Source organism: Nicotiana tabacum, chromosome 13, assembly GCF_000715075.1.
Source record: "Nicotiana tabacum cultivar K326 chromosome 13, ASM71507v2, whole genome shotgun sequence".
NCBI classification, from domain to species: domain Eukaryota; kingdom Viridiplantae; phylum Streptophyta; class Magnoliopsida; order Solanales; family Solanaceae; genus Nicotiana; species Nicotiana tabacum.
Genome location: NC_134092.1, coordinates 45,569,979 through 45,595,612, shown reverse-complemented (window position 1 = coordinate 45,595,612; position 25,634 = coordinate 45,569,979). Strand labels below are relative to the sequence as shown.

Sequence of the window (25,634 nt, the reverse complement as noted above, 5' to 3'; positions counted from 1 at the left end):
CAGTTTCTTTTTCTCCACCAGCTACCTCTAAAATTGCAAACTGATTAGCAGTTTGAATTTGTGTAGTTGCTCCCTTGTCAGCTGGAACTATTTCCTTTTTCCAGTAATGTTTTGAGCACCATTATCATTGTTCAAAACCTTCACTCTATTATCATCTACCTCCTTCTACTCTTCAACTGGATTGCCCACTACTTTACCACTGGTGAGGATCCTTAATGGAGGCATATTGTTCCCTACAGTCTCCTGCTCCACCTGATTCCCTTTGATCGTTTCCTCTATTAACTCAGGATGCAATCTTCTACACTCCTCGTCATTATGCCTTTGTAACCTAAACTCCTTACAGTATTTGGGAATGTAATCATACTGAATTTTAACCCATTCAGTTCTTATTTCACTTGTAACTTCATTCTCAATGTCCATGCGAACTTTCTTAGGTAGGTCAGCTAGCAAATCAATCAAGACCTTTACTCTTGCACAACTAGGTCTAGTCTTGTTTATGGCAGCCATAACTAGATATAAAGGTTTGCCTACAACAGAATCCAATGAGAATAAGCATTCCTTTACAAAAAATGTTGGTAACATATTTAGAAAAGAAATCATAGCCAATGCCATCGAAGTTTCTTTATTAACTTTGAATTTGGAATCATAAATTAATGGTCGCATCTGGTATTCATACCCATCCTTCACCTTCAAATAATAAGCTCCCTTTGATGCCAAGTTAATGAAATCCTCAACAAAGTTAAACGAATTAAAACATGACTGTCTCTAAGAAAACCTACATTGAACTCACCCTTAACACCACATTATAGAGGAATAATTCTACGCATTTCTTGAAGTTCAGGCCATCCATAAGAAAATTTCCCAACAACAACATATTGAAGACCTTTAGTGATATTCATACGATAGACCTCATCTTCTGTAAAATTAACTAAAGGCTGCCCATGTAATAACGTGACTGGTTTGATCGAAATAGAATGAGGATTATTTGTAGTAGGGTTTACGTGCATGAGGGTATTTAATGAGGTAGGTTTAAGGATTTTTGAGAAATCTAGGGGTAGATTAGCGGCTGTAATATTGATTACTAGTTGGGGAATGGGATTAGAAGGCAAACCAACCCCCGTAGGAGGCTGGTCGCCGGCCAAATTAGCCATGGGAGGCAGTCGCCGGTGAATCGCTGGGGCCTGTTTGTGAGGATGTTATCACTATAGCACGTGAGTTGTCCATGCGATTTCAGATATTGATATTATAGCACGTGAGTTGTCCGTGTGGCACGTGAGTTGTTAGTGCAGTTTATAGCGCTTGGGTTGAAGGAGCCCCTCCGGAGTCTGCATACCCCCAGTGAGCGCGGTTGTTATTATTGAGGGATGGATCTTCCCTGGACATGGACCTTGTCCGAAGCATTATATACCTGGAGATGGATCTTCTCCACGGGCTGGATTAGCCCTACTCGATACTGAGTGACTGATGATCAGTTGATGTGTATATTCTGGGATGGATCTTCCCTGGGCCGGATTGGCCATATACAAGACCGAGTGAATGAGCATGATGAGTAGAATGTGTGAGAAAGTGAGATTGAGTACTCTGAGAGCGTGAGTACATGAGTTCATCTCTGAGATACATTGCATTGACATGCACATATGATATATATGTATCGAGATGTATTTTTCTCATGTTGTACGGTATTACATCATTCATGATTTCTCACACATGTTGACAGATGGGCATAGTGATGCATTTGTTTTACACTGGTTATCTGGAAAGAAAATGAAACATCTCATTTATTATTATTGAAAGGATTTTTGGGAAAATTATTATTTTTCAAACTTATTCATATTTTTGGCAACTTCGGTAAACGATTTGGGTTTTCACTGATGTACTTGAAAGGCACAACTATTTTCGGAATTCATGATTTTGCTGAGCATCTTATCTCTGAGTTGCTTCTTATATTATTTGTTTTACGTTGTTATGAACTGTTGTTGGTAATTGGTGGTGGACCCGACCTTGGTACAAGATCGTTACTACTTTCAACCTAAGGTTAGATTTGTTACTTATTGAGTACATGGGGTCGGTTGTACTCATACTACACTTCTGCACCTTGCGTGCAGATGTTGTTGTGTTCGATAGGAGCTGGATTTGAAGATGTACCTGCGTCCCGGTTGTAGCTGCCTCTTGTTTATGATAGCCTTAGATCTATAAAACTCTGTTTATGTACTTTTCAAACATACGATGTATTTATTTTATTTCCGCTTTGTAAACTCTATTCTTAGAAGCTCGTGATTTGTACTACCAGTTCTTGGGGAATATATTAGATTCAGATATTTCTTTACTTAATTGCTTTATTAATTGTTATTGGAATTGGTTAGTGGTTGATTGGTTTACCTAGCAGGTTGGATTAGGTGCCATCACGACTAGTCGGATTTTGGGTCGTGACATAGTCACTATTGTATCTAAATGTACCCTAACCATCCCGCAGCCTACATTACACCTAATGAAAGTCCTACTTGATCCTTGACTGAATGAGCTCAATTAGTAGAGTAGTACACTACGGGTAAGCCTATGGTTCATCTTTTATGGCATATGAATGTTATTTTTGAGAGTGAGTAAATTCTTTCTATCTTGAGTTCCTAATTGTTCTTAATATCTACTGTGTGTGGAACTACTCTCTATTGTTGTGTGAGGGAACTTGATTCATGAAGGAAAGGTAATGCTTAACCTCTATGTTAGAGTAAGCAAGCGGGTTATAAATAATACGTGGTGCTTTTGAGTCAAATCTTGAGGTGAGATATTATACTATTGTGCTTAGTCTATTTTAAATGTTCTTGGTATAATGAGTTAGGAGAGTTGTTTGAAAAAGGTCGTGTCTATATAAAGTGTAGTTTGATTGTTGAAGGACGATCAATGGTTTAAGTGTGGAGTGTTGATGGTAGGATATAATCTCGTGTTTTAGTCGCTTATTGCACTCTAGTTTACTGTATTTTAATTGAGTTTGAGCTTTAATCGCTAGTGTTTTGCACTAATTGTGTATTTTATTCCTTGTAGGAGGCATTCCGAGCTATGTAAATATTATGGAATGAATTCAAGTGATTTGGAGCTTTGAAGTCTGAGTAAAAGCCCAAGGGATTAATCCGGGATCGCGTTCGGGGGTCGAGAACCACGTCTGGATATCAAAAAGCAAGAAAAAATCCGTACTCTGAGAATTTTCCACACCCGCGGCGCATGGGGCACCGCATCTATGCAAATTTCTGCTCCTGTCAAATTACAAGCTCTCTGAAGTTTCCCACTGCCGCCCCGCCTGGCGCATCGCCCCATGCAGCACGCCTGTGCATTGTTTTACAGAGCTATAGTCCTATTTCGCGTAGGAAAAGGTATTTTCGTCTAGGCCCGAACCTACTTGGTATAAATACATGGGAAAGCGATATTTCCTGGACTTTTGACACATCTAAGACCTAAGGAGGCTAAGGAGGAGGTGGAAAAGCAAAAGCACAAGGAATTCATCATTCAATCCTCACTCAAGACAAGAGTTTGGATCATTTTATTTTTTTTACTTTAAACTTATCTATAATAAATTACTCCATATCTATGGAGTAGTTCCCTTTAGGGTTTGGTGGATTTGGTGTATTGATATGTGTTTATGGATATTGACTCTAGTTTTTATGTATTGAATCGTTTTGGATGATTTAATTGTTGCATCTATATTCATATGTTCATGTAATTGAGAGAGGCATAACTTGTGATATCTTTGCATTATCTTGTTAGTTGAATTCATTAATTCTTCTTTGTAATCGAAAGAGGTTAGATGAATTGCTAATTAAACCTAGTTAGGTGGATAATCGAAAGAGGTTCTTCTAAAGACCAATCCACTACGAAGTCGTGCATATCTTCACCAAGCTTAAATTGGTTCATATTGTGAGGTTGAGACTTAATCGAGAGAGGAGTTTCTACTAAATGTTTGAACTAATAATTGAGTAAATTCGAGAGACTCACTTGAATAATACTATTTAACTCCAATCCCTGTGGATTAGTAGAGTAGTACACTACGGGCAAGCCTATGGTTCATCTTTTATGGCATATGAATGTTATTTTTGAGAGTGAGTAAATTCTTTCTATCTTGAGTTCCTAATTGTTCTTAATATCTACTGTGTGTGGAACTACTCTCTATTGTTGTGTGAGGGAACTTGATTCATGAAGGAAAGGTAATGCTTAACCTCTATGTTAGAGTAAGCAAGCGGGTTATAAATAATACGTGGTGCTTTTGAGTCAAATCTTGAGGTGAGATATTATACTATTGTGCTTAGTCTATTTTAAATGTTCTTGGTATAATGAGTTAGGAGAGTTGTTTGAAAAAGGTCGTGTCTATATAAAGTGTAGTTTGATTGTTGGAGGACGATCAATGGTTTAAGTGTGGGGTGTTGATGGTAGGATATAATCTCGTATTTTAGTCGCTTATTGCACTCTAGTTTACTGTATTTTAATTGAGTTTGAGCTTTAATCGCTAGTGTTTTGCACTAATTGTGTATTTTATTCCTTGTAGGAGGCATTCCGAGCTATGTAAATATTATGGAATGAATTCAAGTGATTTGGAGCTTTGAAGTCTGAGTAAAAGCCCAAGGGATTAATCCGGGACCGCGTTCGGGGGTCGAGAACCACGTCTGGATATCAAAAAGCAAGAAAAAATCCGTACTCTGAGAATTTTCCACACCCGCGGCGCGTGGGGCACCGCATCTGTGCAAATTTCTGCTCCTGTCAAATTACAAGCTCTCTGAAGTTTCCCACTGCCGCCCCGCCTGGCGCATCGCCCCATGCGGCACGCCTGTGCATTGTTTTATAGAGCTATAGTCCTATTTCGCGTAGGAAAAGGTATTTTCGTCTAGGCCCGAACCTACTTGGTATAAATACATGGGAAAGCGATATTTCCTGGACTTTTGACACATCTAAGACCTAAGGAGGCTAAGGAGGAGGTGGAAAAGCAAAAGCACAAGGAATTCATCATTCAATCCTCACTCAAGACAAGAGTTTGGATCATTTTATTTTTTTTACTTTAAACTTATCTATAATAAATTACTCCATATCTATGGAGTAGTTCCCTTTAGGGTTTGGTGGATTTGGTGTATTGATATGTGTTTATGGATATTAGCTCTAGTTTTTATGTATTGAATCGTTTTGGATGATTTAATTGTTGCATCTATATTCACATGTTCATGTAATCGAGAGAGGCATAACTTGTGATATCTTTGCATTATCTTGTTAGTTGAATTCATTAATTCTTCTTTGTAATCGAAAGAGGTTAGTTAAATTATTAATTAAACCTAGTTAGGTGGATAATCGAAAGAGGTTCTTCTAAAGACCAATCCACTACGAAGTCGTGCATATCTTCACCAAGCTTAAATTGGTTCATATTGTGAGGTTGAGACTTAATCGAGAGAGGAGTTTCTACTAAACGTTTGAACTAATAATTGAGTAAATTTGAGAGAATTACTTGAATAATATTGTTTAACTCCAATCCCTGTGGATTAGTAGAGTAGTACACTACGGGCAAGCCTGTGGTTCATCTTTTATGGCATATGAATGTTATTTCTGAGAGTGAGTAAATTCTTTCTATCTTGAGTTCCTAATTTTTCTTAATATCTATTGTGTGTGGAACTACTCTATATTGTTGTGTGAGGAAACTTGATTCATGAAGGAAAGGTAATTCTTAACCTCTATGTTAGAGTAAGCAAGCGGGTTATAAATAATACGTGGTGCTTTTGAGTCAAATCTTGAGGTGAGATATTACACTATTGTGCTTAGTCTATTTTAAATGTTCTTGGTGTAATGAGTTAGGAGAGTTGTTTGAAAAAGATCGTGTCTATATAAAGTGTAGTTTGATTGTTGGAGGACGAGCAATGGTTTAAGTGTGGGGTGTTGATGGTAGGATATAATCTCGTGTTTTAGTCGCTTATTGCACTCTAGTTTACTGTACTTTAGTTGAGTTTGAACTTTAATCGCTAGTGTTTTGCACTAATTGTGTATTTTATTCCTTGTAGGAGGCATTCCGAGCTATGTAAATATTATGGAATGAATTCAAGTGATTTGGAGCTTTGAAGTCTGAGTAAAAGCCCAAGGGATTAATCCGGGATCGCGTTCGGGGGTCGAGAACCATGTCTGGATATCAAAAAGCAAGAAAAAATCTGTACTCTGAGAATTTTCCACACCCGCGGCGCGTGGGGCACCGCATCTGTGCAAATTTCTGCTCCTGTCAAATTACAAGCTCTCTGAAGTTTCCCACTGCCGCCCCGCCTGGCGCATCGCCCCATGCGGCACGCCTGTGCATTGTTTTATAGAGCTATAGTCCTATTTCGCGTAGGAAAAGGTATTTTCGTCTAGGCCCGATCCTACTTGGTATAAATACATGGGAAAGCGAGATTTCCTGGACTTTTGACACATCTAAGACCTAAGGAGGCTAAGGAGGAGGTGGAAAAACAAAAGCACAAGGAATTCATCATTCAATCCTCACTCAAGACAAGAGTTTGGATCATTTTATTTTTTTTACTTTAAACTTATCTATAATAAATTACTCCATATCTATGGAGTAGTTCCCTTTAGGGTTTGGTGGATTTGGTGTATTGATATGTATTTATGGATATTAACTCTAGTTTTTATGTATTGAATCGTTTTGGATGATTTAATTGTTGCATCTATATTCACATGTTCATGTAATCGAGAGAGGCATAACTTGTGATATCTTTGCATTATCTTGTTAGTTGAATTCATTAATTCTTCTTTGTAATCGAAAGAGGTTAGTTGAATTGCTAATTAAACCTAGTTAGGTGGATAATCGAAAGAGGTTCTTCTAAAGACCAATCCACTACGAAGTCGTGCATATCTTCACTAAGCTTAAATTGGTTCATATTGTGAGGTTGAGACTTAATCGAGAGAGGAGTTTCTACTAAACGTTTGAACTAATAATTGAGTGAATTCGAGAGACTCACTTGAACATTAGAAGTAAATTAACTAGAGTTAAATCCCAGACATTTATCTTGCACCGATCCAGTCAATCCCTATTTTCTCCCATTGATATCTTCTTTGCTTACTTTTGTTTCATTTGTCACTTGTCAATTAGTTTTAGATTCTTAGTAAATTTTAGTTTTTAATCACATAATTCTAAGCTGTAACTCTGATTTACATATTCAGTACATTTTTCGTACTGGCGCCCTTCTCTTTGGTCGTTGTGTTCATGCCCACAGGTGCAGATAGACCCGGTGAAGCCCCTCCCTAGTAGGCACTCGATTCAGCTGTTGTTTGTTGCTCTCCGCGTATCTGGAACTGTTCAAAGGCCGATAGATACTGAAGAATGCGTTCTAAATATTTTGGGTACGGTGGGACAGTATCCCGACCATGTTGTGTATATGTTTAACTCTTTTGATCCTCTTAGAGGCTTGCAGACTAGAGTGTAGTTGTATGTAGAGAGGTGGAAGCATAACCTGTTACAGTTGTAAATATGCATGAAATGTCAATGTTCTTCTTGCTAATTAGTTGTGCACATTATAATTCTGGTATTGTTACTTAGAGGCCTCAGTTGCCCAGGATTGGATGAATACAAAGATATAAGAATAGATGTTGGTTCGCATGGGCTTACAGGCATCGTGTGCCTGTCGCACTTCCTAAGGTTGGGGAGTGACAAATCGGTCCATATATATTCCTATATATACGCTTTAAAAAGGCATGGGATTTAATGCCAACCTTCATTGGTGATGATCTACTGATCATTTTGCCTTGATAACAAGTATCACAAGAAAATTAATCATTTGTAAGAATCTTTAGGTTCTTTAATGGATGCCCATTTGAAATTTTCAATGATTTGTCTCATCATTATTGATCCAGGATGGCCCAATTGGTCATGCCAAAGCACAAAAGTATTTGAATCAGTAAGCTTTTGGTTTAGGATAGAGTGTGCTTCAATTGTACTAATCTTTGTACAGTATAAGCCAGAAGACAAAGTTGGTAATTTTTCTACAATATACTTCTGGCCAGAGACATTCTTTACAATACAAAGATGTTCAACATTCATTTCATCTATTGTCTCAACATGATATCTATTCTAATGGATATCTTTAAAACTAAACACGTTTCTTTGGGGACTTGGAAGAAATAATGTATCATCTATAATAAGTTTTGTTCCCTTGAGCAGAAATGTAGTGGCTCTTCTGAATCCTTCAATCAAACTTATATTACGAGAAATTATAAAAATATTTGTCTTTTCCCTATGCAAATAAGAAATTTATTTCTGATATTTGAATATGGCATGGGTTATTTCACTATAGATCACACAAATATCTTCATGATTAGTCTTTGATCCAAATATAATTTGAGAAATATCCATATTCTTCTCAATAAAATAATATAAGCAGTAAATATTATAGTAAATATTATTATTAAAACATGGCTTGTACTTTATTTACAAGAATTGCATTAGCATGAGCATACTAGATAATACAAACAACAAAAATCAAAATATTCAAGTTTCTACATATCCATAGCAAATCAAATGATTTGTTCTCCTTCGGGGAGTACAAAGAAATCAGCTACAACAAATGCATGAAGTCAACATTATCTTCGGAAATAAAATTTTCTTAAGCATTCTTTTCCGTCTTCTTTAGGAAGGCTTGATAAAGCTCAACCATGTGTTTTGGCATACGACACGCACGTGACCAGTGCTCTTTTCCTCCACATCTATAACTTATATTTTTTTCGTTTACACCGCTTCATATTTTTGTTTCTTCCTTTTTCATTGCTGGTGGTAAAGGATATTCTTTGGTGCATTACGACTACCATGATTAGGTTCTTCCCCCGCCACGACCATGACCACGACATTTTTCACGCTTAGCCTAGTGGAAGTTTGTCTCATTTACTTAAGAGGATGGAGTAGAACTAGTAGGTCGGCTCTCATGGTTTCTCACTCTCATTATGTTACTCGACTACAAGAAGATGTGTAATTAGTTCAGGATATTTTTTAAATCTCATCTCTCGATATTCCTGCTATAAGAGCATATTCAAGGCATAGAATGTACATAAAGTTTTCTCCAGTATATCATATTCAATGAGACTATGTCCACATAATTTCAATAGCAAAATAATTTTAAACATAATAGAATTATACTCATTAATAGATTTAAAATATTATAGCCTTAAATGCGTCCAATCATAATGTTCTTGTGGCAGAACGGTCATCTTCAGGTGGTTATATCTATCTTTCAGATTATTCCACAACATAAGTTGATTTTTAACAGTGAGATATCCTATTTTTAAACCTTTATCGAGGCGATAACGTAGGTATATCATTACTTTGGCACATTCTTGGTTTGATACCTTATTTTTATCTTTGATGGTGTTTGTCAACCTATCGCATTAAGATGAATTTTAATATCAAGCACCGAAGACAGATATATTTTGCCTGATATATCCAAGGCTACAAATTCAAGTTTAGAAAGATTTGCCATCATTTAAGAAAAAGAAAGTCCATACCTTTGATGCTATCAAAGTATTTACTCGACTTCTATAAAGAGTAATATATTATTCAACTTCAAACTGATATACAAATGAATTATTCTGGCTCCTTATTTATAAAAGAAAGGAAGTTGCTGCAAGGCTTTTTAGGAAGCAGCTGGAATGTTTTTCTGGAGTTGCTTGTAAGTTGCCCACATGAACTACTTGTAAGCTATCTGCATGAGCTACTTACAAGCTGCTTGCTTTAGAAAGCTACCACAAGATTTTTTTAGAGCTGCGTCCAAGCTGCTTGCGTGAGCTACTTGCAAGCTACTTGGTTGATTGCAAACTTCTTCAAGTAGCTTTATGAGTAGAAGTGCACATCCACACTATAGTGTATTCATAACAATAATCTTATATTTTTATGTAACTGTCATGTGTAAACATACTCTTATTAACATGTCAAGAGGAAAACACATCACGTGTTTAGTTATTCGCAGCACATGCCAAACAAATCTGTCTTTTCTATTGGGCGTGCTTAGCATTGTACAATACAATGGTCCATTTAGTTACTTTTATCATTTTATGTGTGAACAATGCACTACTCATTAGTGACAATCTCATAAGCAAAACAATTAAAAGCATAAGAAGTATTTTCTTCCATAACTACATGTCACGATCCAAAAATTCCACCACAAGCGTCGTGATGGCACCTAGTCTCTAAGACTAAGTAAGCCGATTATAATTATAATTCAAGCCATTTTTTTTATAAAGATATAATATAATACACGTGTCGAAACCAAAAGTGGAAATAATTTTAAAAACCTCACAAGACTGGTAGTACTGAGTCACGAACTCTAACTGAATATATGAAATGATCGCAAGGATCGAATACTCAATACTGATTGAATAATAAATAACAATACAATAAAATGGAAAGACTCCAAGGAACTGCGACGACCAAGCAGCTCTACCTTGAATCCTTGCGATCCCACTCTAACTCCGTCCGAGTCCGATATCTCCAATACCTGGCCCTGCACAAAAATGTGCAGAAGTGTAGTATGAGTAAACCACGGTCGGTACCCAGTAAGTATCAAGACTAACCTCAGTGGAGTAGAGACGAGGTACAGTCAAGACACTCACTAATCTAATAACATGTGCAATATGATATACAAAATAATAAAAAATAAATAGCAGTGATAGCAACATAAATCAACTAGTGATTTAAACAGCAAGGCAACGGGAATACCGTAAATATTACTCAAAGGAATAATAAACACAAGTACAATCAATTAATCAAGTTCTTTCAATATACATCTTTTATCTATAAGTTTTTCAATAAAAGTCTCTAGAATATAATCCCTTTCAATAAATATATTCCGAATATACTTTCTTTAAATAAATATCTTTCCATTATAATTCTTTCAAATAAATATCTTTCGAATATAATTCTTTTAAGTAAATATCTTTCAAATATAATTCTTTCAAGTAAATATCTTTCAAATATAATTCTTTCAAGTAATTATCTTTTTAATATAATTCTTTCAAATAAATATCTTTCTAATATAATTCTTTCAAGTAAATATCCTTCCAATATAATCCTTTCAAGTAAATATCCTTCAAATATACTTCTTTCAAATAAAAGTCACCTTGTGACACCTCATTTAACTTTTCTGGCATGAGAAATACATTCAACGTATCACATCAAATGGCACGACAATACCTTCGTGCACTTATCTCATTCTCACCCAATACATATATGTAGATCAAATCAATTGGCACGGTAACACCCTTCGTGCATTTATATCTTTCTCACTATGCATACATATAACAGTACCAACTAGGTGGGAGAAATGCCAATAACAATAAAAGAAATAAAGTGGAGGCACACAGGAAGCAATAACGACTACAAGTCGCATAGAAAACAAAGGTGCACAATAACATCTCAAGATAAAGGCATGAATGTATACACAACAAAACGATATCACAATATAATATGTGTCTCTCGTCCTCGCCTGCACGGAAACACCCTTCGTTCCATGAATATATGATAATATAAAAATAATTGCACGGCATCACCCTTCGTATTTTTACTCCCATCCTCACCTGATAATATAAATGAAACAGCACGGCATCACCCTTCGTGCTTTACACTCTCAAATGTTATGGCATCACCCTTCGTGCTTTACACTCTCAAATGGCACGACATCACCCTTCGTGCTTTACACTCTCCCTTACAGGATAATATAGTTCAAATGGCACGGCATCACCCTTCGTGCTTTACACTCTTCCTTACCAAGCACATATATATCATTAACAAGCAAGCTAGGAAGCATAAATAACATCAAGAAGAGTGTTTAAACCACAACACAATATAACAATTCATATCACAATTTGCCACTGACCAAAACCAAATTCCAAATATGTAGCAAAATCAATAAATTCTTCAACAAATAGCCCAAGGCTCCACAAAACTTATATAAAACCTCAAAACAATCAACAGAGGTGAAAAATACTCAGTATAGGGCAACACCTTCATCAATCCAAATTCTTGATAATTACATTAACTCCTCAATTTAAACTTATTTAATAAATATTTGCAGATAAGGATTCCATCATGAATTTACTTCCAAGAATATCAAATCAACAAACACACGTAATTCACATAAAATCCAAATGACAATAACACCAAGTTATTATATAAAATACAAACTTGACAAATAAGGAATGAGGCGTGATAATTCAAGGATTTACTAATGCCAACAGTTATCTAATTTAATACATAAGAATGTCTAAAACTTTAAACCAATAAAATTTGCACGTATAAGCCTGAGTATGTACTCGTCACCTCGCGTACACGGCTTTCAAATCACACAATTTCCGCATAAGACTCAATGTCTAAGGGGTAATTTCCCTACTCAAGGTTAGGCAAGATACTTACCTTATTGAAGTTATGCCGATATTCCAAAATCGCCTTCTTGCTTGAATTGACCTCCGGACAGCTCAAATCTATCTAAATTAATTGTACCACTTCATTAAAATTCATCGAAAATAATTCCGGATAATAAAATACCAACTTAAAAATTTATTCTAAAAAGTCAACGCGGGGCCCGTCCCTCGGAACCCGATAATTTTTTTACGAAATCCGAACACTCATTCCGATACGAGTTCAACCATACCAAAATTATCAAATTCCGATGACGGATCGCCCTTCAAATCTTAAATTAAAGTCTAGAGGATTTCTACCATTTTCAACCCAATTCACTAATTTAGTCATAAAAACAACACTAGATTCATGTAATTTAACCAAAATCAAGTTAGGAATTCTTACCCCAATGTTTTCCTTGAAAATCTCTCGAAAAATCGCCTCACCCGAGCTTCCTTGGTCCAAAAATGGAAGAATGAGACGAATTTGGACTTTATTCTGCTGCCCAGGGATTTGTTCTTCGCATTCGCGACCCTTCCCTTGTGTTCGCGATGAACAAATTCTCCAACAATCATTTTCAAACTCTTCTCAGACAGCCTCTAGTATAATGGTCATAACTTTTTGTACAAAACTCCAAATGATAAATGGTTTAACTTTCTGAAAATTGGACTCAAAGGGCTATAACTTTCGTTTATTGCTCATCTCCTTATTCCTTATATATTGCGAGATATAAGCTTCCAAAATCAGCCTTGTGCAAAGATTTCCAAAATCTTTCCAGATAGCCTGTAGTTTATCCACCATAACTTTTGGTACACAACTCCAAATGATAAATGGTTTATCTTTCTGAAAACTAAACACAAAGAGTTACAACTTTTATTTTTGGATCATCTCCAAATTCCTTATAGATTGCGAGATATGAGCCTCCAAAGTCAAACTATTACAACAGAGATTTCCTGCTTCGCAAATGCGAGAGTCTCTTCGCGAACGCGAAGAACAAAATCCCATAAGTCAAATCCTTCTTCGCGAACGCGAGAGGCTCCTCGCGAATGTGAAGAACAACACCAGATATCAGCAAATCAGCATCCAAAGTAGTCCAAAATGATCCGAAACACACTCGAAATCCTCGGGACCTCAACCAAACATACCAAAGCGTCCCATAACATCATACGAACTTAGTCAAACCTTCAAATCACCTTCAACAACACCAAAAACACTAATTACACACAGATTCAAGCCTAATGAACTTAGAAATTTTCGAATTCTACAAATGACGCCGAAACCTCCCAAACCACGTCCGAATGACCTCAAAATTTGCACACAAGTCAGAAATAGCACAACGAAGCTATTCCAATTTCCAGAATAGGATATCGACCCCGATATCAAAAAGTCAACCCCCCAGTCAAACTTTTCAAAAATTCATCTTTTGCCATTTCAAGCCTAATTCCACTACATACCTCCAAATAATTTTCTGGACACGCTCCTAAGTCCATAATCGCCATATGAAGCTATTGACATCATCAAAATTCCATTTCGGAGCAGTTTGCTCAAAAGTCAACTCTCCGGTCCACTATTTACATTCAAGCTTCTAAATAAGGATTGTTCTTTTAATTTAATTTCGAATCTTCAGTAATTCAACTCAACCACACCCGCGGGTCATAATACATATTGCGAAACTGCTCGAGACCTTAAGTCACCGAACGAGACGTTAATTCTTAAAACGACAAGTCGGGTCGTTACACTACATTAATGTGTTTAAGTAAGCTTAACTTATTGTTGCCATGATTTAAATGAACAACAAATCATATATATATATTAAAGAAATAAAGTTACCATATATATTTGGCATTGTGGTTAAGCCAAGTGGCAAGTTAATAAATACCAATAGTATATGGTAACTTTATTCTATATTTGACTATGTTAATCAAATAGAAATACAAGAGTATGTACGTATGTGTGTGTATATATATATATTGAATTTGAATTAAAGGATAATTTTGAATTTATAGATAAAGTTTTTAAATTTAAATTAAAATAAAAAATAAATTTATCTTCTGTTATCATGTTATCATACTTAATTCGGTTAATGATCATATGCAATCATGTTAGGAACTTTTGTTATTTTTTTTAATTATTTAAATACTACTTCGTCTCTGGCAAAAAAGAAAAAAACTACTCCATATAACTATAGAATCCTTTCACATTTAAAACCCTATAATTATAGTTCTTTAAAACACTATATCTAGATTTGAATAAAGCGAATCTCTTTTAAAATAAATGTTATATATAGGGTGCACGTCTATGTTTATCCAGATAACAAAAAAGAGTTTAAAAATCTAATAAAAATTTACTTACATATATAATGAAATAAACATACATGCTGGCGAAAGAAACAACACAAAAATAAGTCAATATTCAAAAAAAGTTATTTTTTTCCCTTTTGAAAAATGTTTGTTTGAAGAGTTAATTTGTATAAATCGACATCAAACAAATAATAAAACTTTGGCTATACAATTGCTATCATTAATTTCAATTTAGCATCTTCTAGAAATTGAAGGGTATAACCCGAAACCTCTTCATTTAGCTGCAGTCAAGCCAACATTGCAAGGGTATAATATTTTTTTCGTTGAAGAATATTAGTTTTGAATCATTAGATTATGTGAAAGATTTTTTTCTCGAATTCAACAAGAGGGATATTTCTTTCTAATTGATAGTTTCTATAGCGATTTTCAATCATAACAAAAAGTATATTTTTAAAAAAATTGGTAAGACGTGATTTTTTTAAAATGTAAACAAATTATTTCGAAATGGGATTATTTTTTAAAATATAATGTAATTTTAAAAATAAAATATAAGATATTTTTGAATTTTAGTAGAAATTTTTTAAAATTATTATAATAGAAATCATATCATGGATAAAATCAAGAAACCGAAATCTTATGGAATATTTACATAAATATCGGTCAGATTTATTGTTTACTTTTTATAGCTAATATACATAGATGATACACCTACAACACACGATTATACACATATTATATATAAATTATATATAAAATTACTCATCATTTAATTTTTTTTATGAGAGCACCTATTTAGGTTGATTAGATAAAGGCAAAAGAAAAATATGAAAGAATTTCAACCAAAGACTAAAAATATAAATAAAGTTCTTATGTAGATAATTTCAATTAAAACTCATCTTTTTATAGAGAAATAAATTAACTTTTTGTAATAAAATAAAGAAAGACATAAAAAATAAGATAAAAGAAAATAAATATAGAAATAAATGTATGAAAAATCTAAAACCATAAATAAGAGATGACAACGAATTTCTTCTTTTGTTTCATCTTTGTTAAGTATAAAAAATTTGGAAGTTGATCTCATTGATTTCAAATATTTTTTTCAACTCAAATACATAAATTATAAGATAGGGATATCGTAGAATATTTTTCTTAATTCACATTGTGTGTCGTTTTAAAAAAATTATTATTACTAACAAACTGATATGATATTCGAATTTGAATTTAAATGCAATTTGCGTAGTTTGCATTGAGGTTAAGCCAAGTATGGTGTAGAGAAAAACTACTTGGTAATTTTAAGACAATATATGTAATGTTATATAATGACAATCAACTAACTTAACATTTAATGATTTTAAAAACAAAAAATCTGTATATATAAGGTATTCAAAATTCATAATCTGTTGCTAGAGATATCGATAAACTCAAAATGGAGTCATACTGAAATAAAGTTTCACCGGCTAAAGAATCATTTAAATTTTTAGATAGCCAATTAAAGTGAATTTTAAATTAAGGATAATATTTTTACTTGCATCATTATAAAGATAATCATTATTAAAATATATATAAAGTTTTAAAAATTGGAATTTCAAAATAGAAATATTTTTTGAAAGATAACAATATACCAAATAAGAGTTTAAGTAGTAGTAAAAGAGTCACGTCGTAACCAAAGAATTATTTATATTGTGTCAACCTTTGTGCTTTACCATAAATATGAGTTTTTATTTCGCTTTGTGGCAATTTTTAGGTTTCAATGACACTAATGAGAATGGTACAAAAATAAAATTATCACGACGAGATTTGAGAAAATATTAGTCTTTTTCATGTATTGTTTCTTAAATAATATCTAATGGTTATCTATAATTATCTAGAAGGTTTAAATTTTAAGGTTAATTACATATAATTCAAATAACTCAGATATTTAACATGGTTAATATCAAATATCAAAAATGGAGTCATACTGGGGAAAAAGATTCATTGGCTAAAGAATTTTTAAAATTTTTAGATAGCCGACTAAAATGAGTTTTGAATTAGGATAATATTTTCACTTATATTATTATAAAAATAATTATTATTGAAAAATAAAGTTTTAGAAACTGAAATTTTAAAATAGAAATATTTTTTGACAGATATCAAGTTTATCAACACACCAAATAAGAGTTCAAATAATAGTAAAAGAGTCAAGTCATATCCAAAGAGTCCTTCATAGTCTCAGCCTTTAAATATTGTGTTTGCCATAAATATACAACAACAACAACAATAACAACCCAGTACAATCCTACTAATGAGGTATGAGGAGGGTAGTGTGTACGCAGACCTTACCCCTACCCCGAAGGAGTAGAGAAGCTGCTTCCGAAAGACCCTCGACTCAAAAAACAAAAAGACAAAAGGACAAAAAGGACAAAAAGGGAGACAATATTAGTATCACAACAATAATCATTGGATAAATAGGAACACCATGAAATCCAGAAGAAAGATGCAAAGCAAAGGGAGACAATATTAGTAAATATTAGTATCACCACAACAGTCATAAGAAAAATAAGAACACCATGAAATATGAGTTATTATTTTGCTTCCTGACTATTTTTAGGATCCAATGACACCGACGAAAATTGTACCAAAAAAGAAAAATAGAATTATAACTAGGAGATTTGAGAAATAATTAATCTTTTTCATGTAGTGTTACTTAATTAATATCTAATGATTATCTATATTTATCGAGAAGATTTAAATTTTAAGATTATTTACATATAATCTAAATAATTCAAATATTTGACATGGTTAGTTTCCATGCATCCGCGTGGATACTAATACTAGTTAGAAAATAGTATACGAAGAGAAATACATTTTCAAAGAGATAATTTAATGATCAAAATATCATAATTCAAGTTGTACTGTATTATTGAAATCTCAACGACATAAGAAAAGTGACAATAAAAGTAGTGAATCTATACTATATTAAAAGCACGAAAGCTCTTAGTGAAGTATCGTTCGCCTTTTTTACCGTTTAAAACTAAAGTTTATACTAGACAAAATAGTCATTTGATTTTTTTTCCTAATATTTAGGACTCCAAAATCAACTAAAATTTTAATTGTTAAAATATTTTCATATGTAAATTATATAAAAAGTCCTAATATTTAGGATTTTAAAATCAGTCAAACTTTTATCTCTTATAAATCCTTTCCTTATTCAACCCACATGTAATGTATAAAATTACTTTGTGAATAAGGACGTTTTCTATTAGTCAAAATCAACAAACTCACTTTGCCAATTCAAGCCTTAATTCATATAGAAATTGAGCTCGAGAAGTTCAGGAATCTCCATTTTAATATAAGACGTATGTTATATATTATTTTCGTGGAAAAACCATTCATATCAAGGTAGCACATATACCCTAAGCACAAAGCCCCTTAGTAAAATGTCGTTCGTTTTTTTTACTCTTTAAAAATAGATTTTACATTATACAAAATAGTCATTTACTTATTTTTATAATATGTAAAATTCCAAATTAATTAAGATTTACTTATTAATTTATTTTTCCTTATTTGAACTAAATAGAATATCCTAATAATGTGAATTTAGGAATACAAATTCAACTAAAATTTTATTTTGTATAAAATTTCCATATTTGACCAACTTTTACGGAGCATATGAACTTCAGAAGTGCTTTTGGAATTAAATACTTGGCTATAAAAAAAATTCTCATTCTTAGCCTCTGACGTATATGAATTAATATTTTTCTCTCCAAATATTACCAATAACTGATTACCTACAAATCATGATACATCAACACAACGTTCATTTTTCTTTTAACTTTTAAGAGTTTGATTAAATTTAAGTATCAATATGTAGAAGTTTCAACTAACATGGCAATATTAATTTAAGAAATAAATTCATCTACAATAATACTATATAAAATTGTAACTATGTTACCCCTGTGATGTATCTATTTTAACAATTTAGTTTATTAATAAAATCAATCCTCTTTAAACAAAAAGAGTTAAAAATTTATTTGAAACTGTAAAATAAATATAATTTTTTTTTCCCATAGTTTGAAAAATTATCCTTAACACTATAAACTCTTGAAATTTCAGAGTCCTCACTAGAACTCTTGAACATGTCAACAAGGGAATTTAGATTTAAACCATTATTTCCACTTGAAAAGACTTGCGCCCATAAGTACGAGACATATGAATATAGGCTTCTTCTCTTTTTGACTCAAGAAAATGTCACTTAGCTTATAACATATTATGTGATGAACTTTTAATGAGCACATAAAAATACTTAAGTTGTAAAAATAAATTTTATACCATGTTAAAACTAGACATATAAAGATGATTTTATAAAGAGATGTTAGGTAAAATGCAACACATAACATATTTGTATCTTATATAGTAAGATATTTATAACTACAAATACTGTATAACTAACTCAACTAAATTCATCAATCAGAAAATATTGAATTTAGCTATTGTTCAATGTAATAACATTCATTTGCATCATTTAGACAAGTATTACATTTAATTTAATGTCACTACTACTTTCTAATAATATATTCGTCTTGTATACGTTTTATATTGGTTGACGCAATGAACACGTGCAACACACTTATACTAAAACTAGTAATATAAACTGAGTGGACAAATGTATAAGAACGTCCTACTATCCATCAAAATTCAAATTTCTCATTTTAAAAAAAGAAAAGAAAACTGGGGGAAATGGGAAAGAATAATACCCCCAAATCCCTAGGAATCCAAACACGGCGTTATATTGACCGTCAATATAAATGTGAAGCTAAGCAGCTAGGTTTTCTGAGAGAGTAAGCGCGAGGGAGGGAGGGAGCAAAAGAGCTTAAATTGAGGCGCGTTGCGTTGCTAAGGCATTTCTCTCTCTAACTCTCTCTTTCCTCATTGCTCCTCCTCTGCGCAATCCATAATAATGAGCAACACTAAGGACAACTTCAATGTTGCTGATCTCACTGCTGGTAAGAATCCCTTATCCCCGTTTATTCAAAGGGTTTTAAACCCTATCAAGAATCCACTTTTATCCTTTTACTTCTATGTTAGATATCTGGGTCTCTGTAAAAGCTTAAATTTTTATGTATATACTATTTTGATATATGGCTCTCTGTAAATGTTAGACTCCCACATCGGTGTGGGACGTGGTAATATGTTTTCTTGTATGGTCTTAGGCAATCTTCACCTCAAAAGCTAGTTTTTGGGATTGAGTTATGTCCAAGATTCATTTTCTTATCAGTAAAAGCTTAAATATTTATGTACAAAAAAAAATGCTTAAATTTTTATGGGGTTTAGTACTAGTTATTCATGTGGGTCTCGGCAAAATAGGTTAAACTTTAAATGGGGTTTAGTACTAGTTATTCATGTGGGTCTCGGCAAAATAGGTTAAACTTTAAATGGGGTTTGAATTTACCTAATTGATAATGTTTTGTGTAGCTTTGAATGCTGGGGACCGAGCAGACCTTGTCAATGTGCTCAAAGTGAGTTCTTTTCTTGTTCTTCCTTTGATCTTTCGAGCTTGTTTATATGTTTAGGTGTAATTAATGTTGTAAATTTAAGTAACTTGGGCTGATTTTGCGGTTTGTTTCTGCAGAATAAACTTCATGATCTTACTGGGAAGCACTCAAACGTGCTTGAAAGTTTGTCCCCGAATGTGAGAAAACGTGTTGAGGTTCTGAGGGAGATTCAGGCATGTTCTAATTGCTGTTTAATTTTTTTCATTGGGTCTCAACAGTTTCTGCAAACCATGCCATTTTTTTTTTAATTTTCTAAATTGTTTTAAATATGATGTCAAGACCTTGAAGTAAATTAGGATGCGATTTAGCTGCTTGAAGAGCATTTCATTATTTAATGATATTATAAGCTAGTTGTGGCTCTCGTTCAAGACCCATTGTCATTGTAGAACTGTTACTGAACGAGAAGATCTGCATTTGGTTTTTGCACAACTTGTTTACTCTTTGACATTTGGATTGTCATATGTGGTGCATGATATAGCCTGGGAGCTTGTTTATTTGAACAAGCATCCATGAAATGCCATCTATCGTTGAATGTTTTACATTTCTGATGTTACACCAAATATCTTTTTTGTTCTTTGTGTTGTTGAGTGAAACACAAATTTTGCATCTTATTGTGAAGTGGAGATATTATGCAAGTCCGATGGTTTCTAATACTACCATTGGGTTTAAAGTAAACACTGTGCAGCTTTCTCTTAAAATAAGACTTTGTGTTTTCTTATGGGTGTATATTTGGCTACATTGCAGATAATATGGATCACTTGTATTAGTCAGCAGTCTCTATTGTTTGCTTTAGTACCTCCTTGATTTACTCTGTTTAATGTGCGTCAGTTTACATGTTTAACATTAAGTTAAATTTAGATACACTGTATGCAATGTTGCCTTTCATTTTTTCTATAGGTTTTCCTTTGTATGATTTTTTGTATTTGTGACCTTGGTGATGAGTTCTTCCACTTTCTTAATTGTGCAGACTGAACATGATGAATTGGAGGCAAAATTTTTTGAAGAGAGAGCTGCACTTGAAGCCAAGTACCAGAAGTTGTATCAACCACTATTCACAAAGGTCTGTGGATACATTTAGCACTAGTACAGTGTATGCATTGATTCTATGGTGTTGTGATGTATAACTAATGTTGTTAACTACACATTTGCAGAGATTTGAAATTGTGAATGGGGTTGTTGAAGTCGATGGGGCTACAACTGAGGCTGCAGCAGCAGACAAGCAGGAGGATAAAGATTCAGTGGGTATGTTAAATATCAATCATGAGTTGATTGTTGCTCTAGTACGATAAATATTAATGAAATTGGCTCTTAATAGAGAAAGGAGTCCCTGATTTTTGGCTCACTGCTATGAAGAATAACGAAGTGCTTGCTGAGGAGGTATTTATTGGTTTAGGTGCTTTAAAGTAGTTCCCAGAACAGTTTGGTAACAGTCAGTCCACTTATGTCAATCTGATCTATTCTGTAAGTACAGATCACCGAGCGAGATGAAGAAGCTCTCAAATTCCTCAGGGATATAAAGTGGTCGAGGATTGATGAACCAAAGGGTTTTAAGCTTGACTTTTTCTTTGAGAATAATCCCTACTTCAAGAACTCTGTGCTGACTAAGACATATCACATGATTGATGAAGATGAACCAATCTTGGAGAAGGCAATTGCGTATGTCATCATCATGCCATAACCGGCAAAGCAGAGTTTTCGATTGATTTAATGTGATTATTTTCTGCCAGGGGTATCTCATGTTTTGCTCCACCATCTGTAGGACTGAGATAGAATGGTATCCAGGAAAATGCTTGACACAAAAGATTCTAAAAAAGAAGCCGAAGAAGGGGTCAAAGAATGCCAAGCCTATCACTAAAACGGAACAATGTGAAAGTTTCTTCAACTTCTTTAGTCCACCTCAAGTGCCAGAGGACGAAGAGGATATTGATGAAGATGCTGTAAGTTACTGCTATATTTTCTTTATACCATTTCTCTTTTGAGTTCAATTTAATATATAACTATTTCCTTTTACTTGTTGTGACAGGCTGAAGAACTTCAAAATTTGATGGAACAAGACTATGATATTGGGTAAGTCTTATCTGACATCAATTTTACAGAGACATTTTCATCTGTGGAGAATATAGCACCACCCATGGTTTAAGTTATGACTGAAAGCAGATGCTGATCTTTGTTTTTTGCTCCTGATTGTCTATGAAGGTCAACAATCCGAGATAAAATCATTCCACATGCAGTGTCATGGTTCACCGGGGAAGCTGCTGAGGATGATTATGCTGAGTTGGAAGATGACGAGGATGAAGATGATGATGAAGAGGATGATGAGGACGAGGATGAGGAGGATGAAGAAGAAGATGAGGACGAAGAGGAGGATGAAGATGAGACTAAGACCAAGAAGAAGGTACTTAGTTTAACTTTTCTCGGTTCAACTTTTAGCATCTAAATTTATCTTTTGGAGTTTATGATTAGGAAAGCTAACACCTTTTCTCCATTGTTTGAAACGTCACTGCAGACATCTGCTGTGCGCAAGGTATGATCCACAATCTCATGTCTGTTCCTGACGTTGTCTAAGATTTTTTGTTCGGCGTACCTAATTGTTGATATTCCATCGTCACAGAGGAGCGGAAGAGCACCTGCAGCAGGAGATGGTCAGTCTGGTGAGAGGCCACCAGAGTGCAAGCAACAGTAGGCTCTTATTGAGACTGATTCAATGTGATAGCATCTTGAAAAGTTGGATCATTTAGTGATGAGAAGGTTGTGCAATTTGGTTGGCTTTTGTTATATAAGGAATTATGCTAGAACAATCTGTCAGAATCATTTTCTTCTTTTATTCATTCCATTTCTTTTTGCCTTTTCTTTTTTCAATTTTTGAGGGAGGTAGAATGTGTGATGATAATAGTCTGTTTTGTGATTCTTTTAATGTTTCTTTGAATTGGAGAACTCAAATTTTGCTAAAAGGTTTAAGTATTTGATAATTCGGGGAATGGTTTGTACAACTTTCTTGGTTTTATATAGGAGATTAAAATCTAATAAAACTCGTTCAAAAACGTCAAATTGATTAAGCAGAAGCTCAAATAGACATAATCTAACTAAGCTGTAATGTCGAGTCAAATTTAAATTTATCGGTACTCATTTCTTTTACAACATTAATACATTTAAGATACATATGATGAGTGAGCTTAAAACTTTTATAACGTATTCTCGTCTGTCTCTAAATTATTTCTTAGCTATCCACCAATTGTCAAAATTACTTCATATAAGCACTTATGCTGAAAAATATAATTCAAATTAGTTGAAGACTCGAACGACGAGCAATTAAGATGAAGCCCCCCTCAACAGAACATCAAAGGCTAGCAATAGAGACAAACATCTTCATCGAACAAGCCACATGACGAAGAGCACTTCCACATATTCGAGGACTGGCATTAACCCAACGATTTTCTCAAGCATGGCATTGATGCTCCACCTTATCATTAGGGCACTGTGCTAGTGACATGAACACATCTTTGGCGAACTTTTCCCACGAGTGATCTTATTAATATCAACCATTTTCACAAGAAGATAATTGATTGTCTTAGCACCTATTTCATTGAAAAGACGGTCATTAGTGTGGCTTCAGATAATTGTTCTAAATAATCAATCTGAAGGCAGGTCGGATGACTATACGAGGGTGGACTCCTTAGTATTTTAAAAGGCGAGAGCGTGAGGCGGGGAGCTTTACTTGATACGCAACGAGGTATAAGCTTCGAGACATGAGGCGTAAGCACAAATATTTAAATTCTTTAATTCAGAATAGTATAATAACACAATAATATAAAAAGTACATTAAAAGTTAAAGAAAATTAAAAATTAAAGAAAACAAGATATCTAGCATGTTTTTACAAGTATAAACAATGTAATGGTATCAAAGTTACTATGAAATATAAATTATAGCATCTTAACTTTAAAATAATTAAAAATCACACTTTGTTAAAAAATATTATCAACGGAAAAGGGCCAAACTACCCCTAACCTATTCGCTTTGGTTTTAAAATACCTTTTGTTCAGCTATTTTGTTAAAACTGCCCTCGCCGTTAAAAATGTGGCTCATTCATGCCTCGGAAACTAACGGCCCTATTATTATTAAGAAAAAGTTTTTTTATTATGTGCCAATTACCTATTGGCTTAAATTAAAACCTCATCTCACATACACTTATTAGCCAACCCAAAATATCCATATTCGACCCATGACCCGCTTTTTAAAATCCATAACGTCACCTCTCAACTTGTCCTCTTCCATCCCTGCCCTCCCACTCCACATTTTCTCTAATCATCCTCCTCCATGACCAAAGTACAATAACTCACCATTGCCGATAGAGGACCACCATCAGCTTCAACTTTCAGATCTTCATCCTTCAACACCCACAAATCTCCACTCAGATTTTTCGGCCTTAATTTAATTTTCAAATTAATATTTTGTTGTAAAATTAATTTTCTAAGTGAAATCTGGTATTCTTTGGAATTAAATTAATAGTTTATTTTAAAATATTATGGTTTAATCTGCCAAAGATATATTTGTTGTGCCACCATGTAGCTTTTTGGAGTTAATTAAAAACATGTGAGCAAATTAGCTTCATAGTTCGTCGGCAGTGACTTGGTTAGAAAACTGTCGGCGGTGATTAAGTTGGGGAAGAAGAACATGGAAAGGGATAGGGTACCAAATAATAAATTAATAAAAAGAAAAAATATAAAATTTTGATAAATGAAACTTAAATAACGATTGGATCATGAGTTCGGGTTAGGAATCAGGTGTTTGAGGGGCTAAAGGGGGTTTAACGGGTTGGAACGATTAAGATGGGCCATGGGTAGGTTATTAGATCGGACTTGGGTTAGAATGAGATTTTTAATTTGACCAATAAGCAATTGTCACGTCATATATAATAAAATATTTTTTTATTCAGCAAAGGTCCGTTAGAAATAAGGGCATGAATGGACCAGATTTTTAACGGTGAGGGTAGTTTTAACAAAATAAGTGGACGACAGGTATTTTTAAACCAAAGTGAATAGGTTAGGGGTAGTTTTGGCCCTTTTTCGTATTATCAAACTACATATTTTACCTCCTCAAAAATAAATACTCAATAAATTTTATCGGTACTAATTTAAAAAATTACTCCCTCATAAGTAAATAGACAATTGCTCTTAAATAGCAAAATAATAAAAGTATGATAATTTCATTAGTCATAGAACTGAGACATGAAGATCTAACAACTACATATATAAATTTTGGCTATTTATTTTCAGAAGAAATATTCAAATTATATTCACCCTTACGATATTCTCAATTAGTAAATAGGCAATACTATGGTTAGTTATTTGAGTTATTCACAATTTTCATAATCCTATAGAGAATAGAACTTTAATCATTCATTTATTAAAGGATAT

At 33.7% G+C, this 25,634-nt stretch overlaps 1 protein-coding gene across 1 annotated transcript; it reads left to right on the top strand.

Moving 5' to 3' along the window:
• Nucleotides 1-19,488: 19,488 nt before the first annotated feature.
• Nucleotides 19,489-23,188, top strand: LOC142167833 (nucleosome assembly protein 1;2-like). The gene is made up of 12 exons (XM_075227959.1): nt 19,489-19,670; nt 20,140-20,183; nt 20,297-20,392; nt 21,187-21,279; nt 21,371-21,461; nt 21,535-21,596; nt 21,691-21,875; nt 21,979-22,156; nt 22,243-22,286; nt 22,416-22,614; nt 22,726-22,743; nt 22,831-23,188. The coding sequence occupies exons 1-12, from the start codon at nt 19,625-19,627 to the stop codon at nt 22,900-22,902; spliced, it is 1,128 nt and encodes a 375-aa protein (XP_075084060.1). The 5' UTR covers nt 19,489-19,624; the 3' UTR covers nt 22,903-23,188.
• The last annotated feature ends 2,446 nt before the right edge of the window (nt 23,189-25,634 follow it).

Excerpts from the sequence above, each read along its gene's own strand:
- LOC142167833 (XM_075227959.1), top strand. The coding sequence starts at position 19,625 with ATGAGCAACACTAAGGACAACTTCAATGTTGCTGATCTCACTGCTG. Across the intron at positions 20,393-21,186 it reads AGGTTCTGAGGGAGATTCAG|ACTGAACATGATGAATTGGA; the intron begins GCATGTTCTAAT and ends TTAATTGTGCAG. Across the intron at positions 21,280-21,370 it reads ATCAACCACTATTCACAAAG|AGATTTGAAATTGTGAATGG; the intron begins GTCTGTGGATAC and ends ACACATTTGCAG.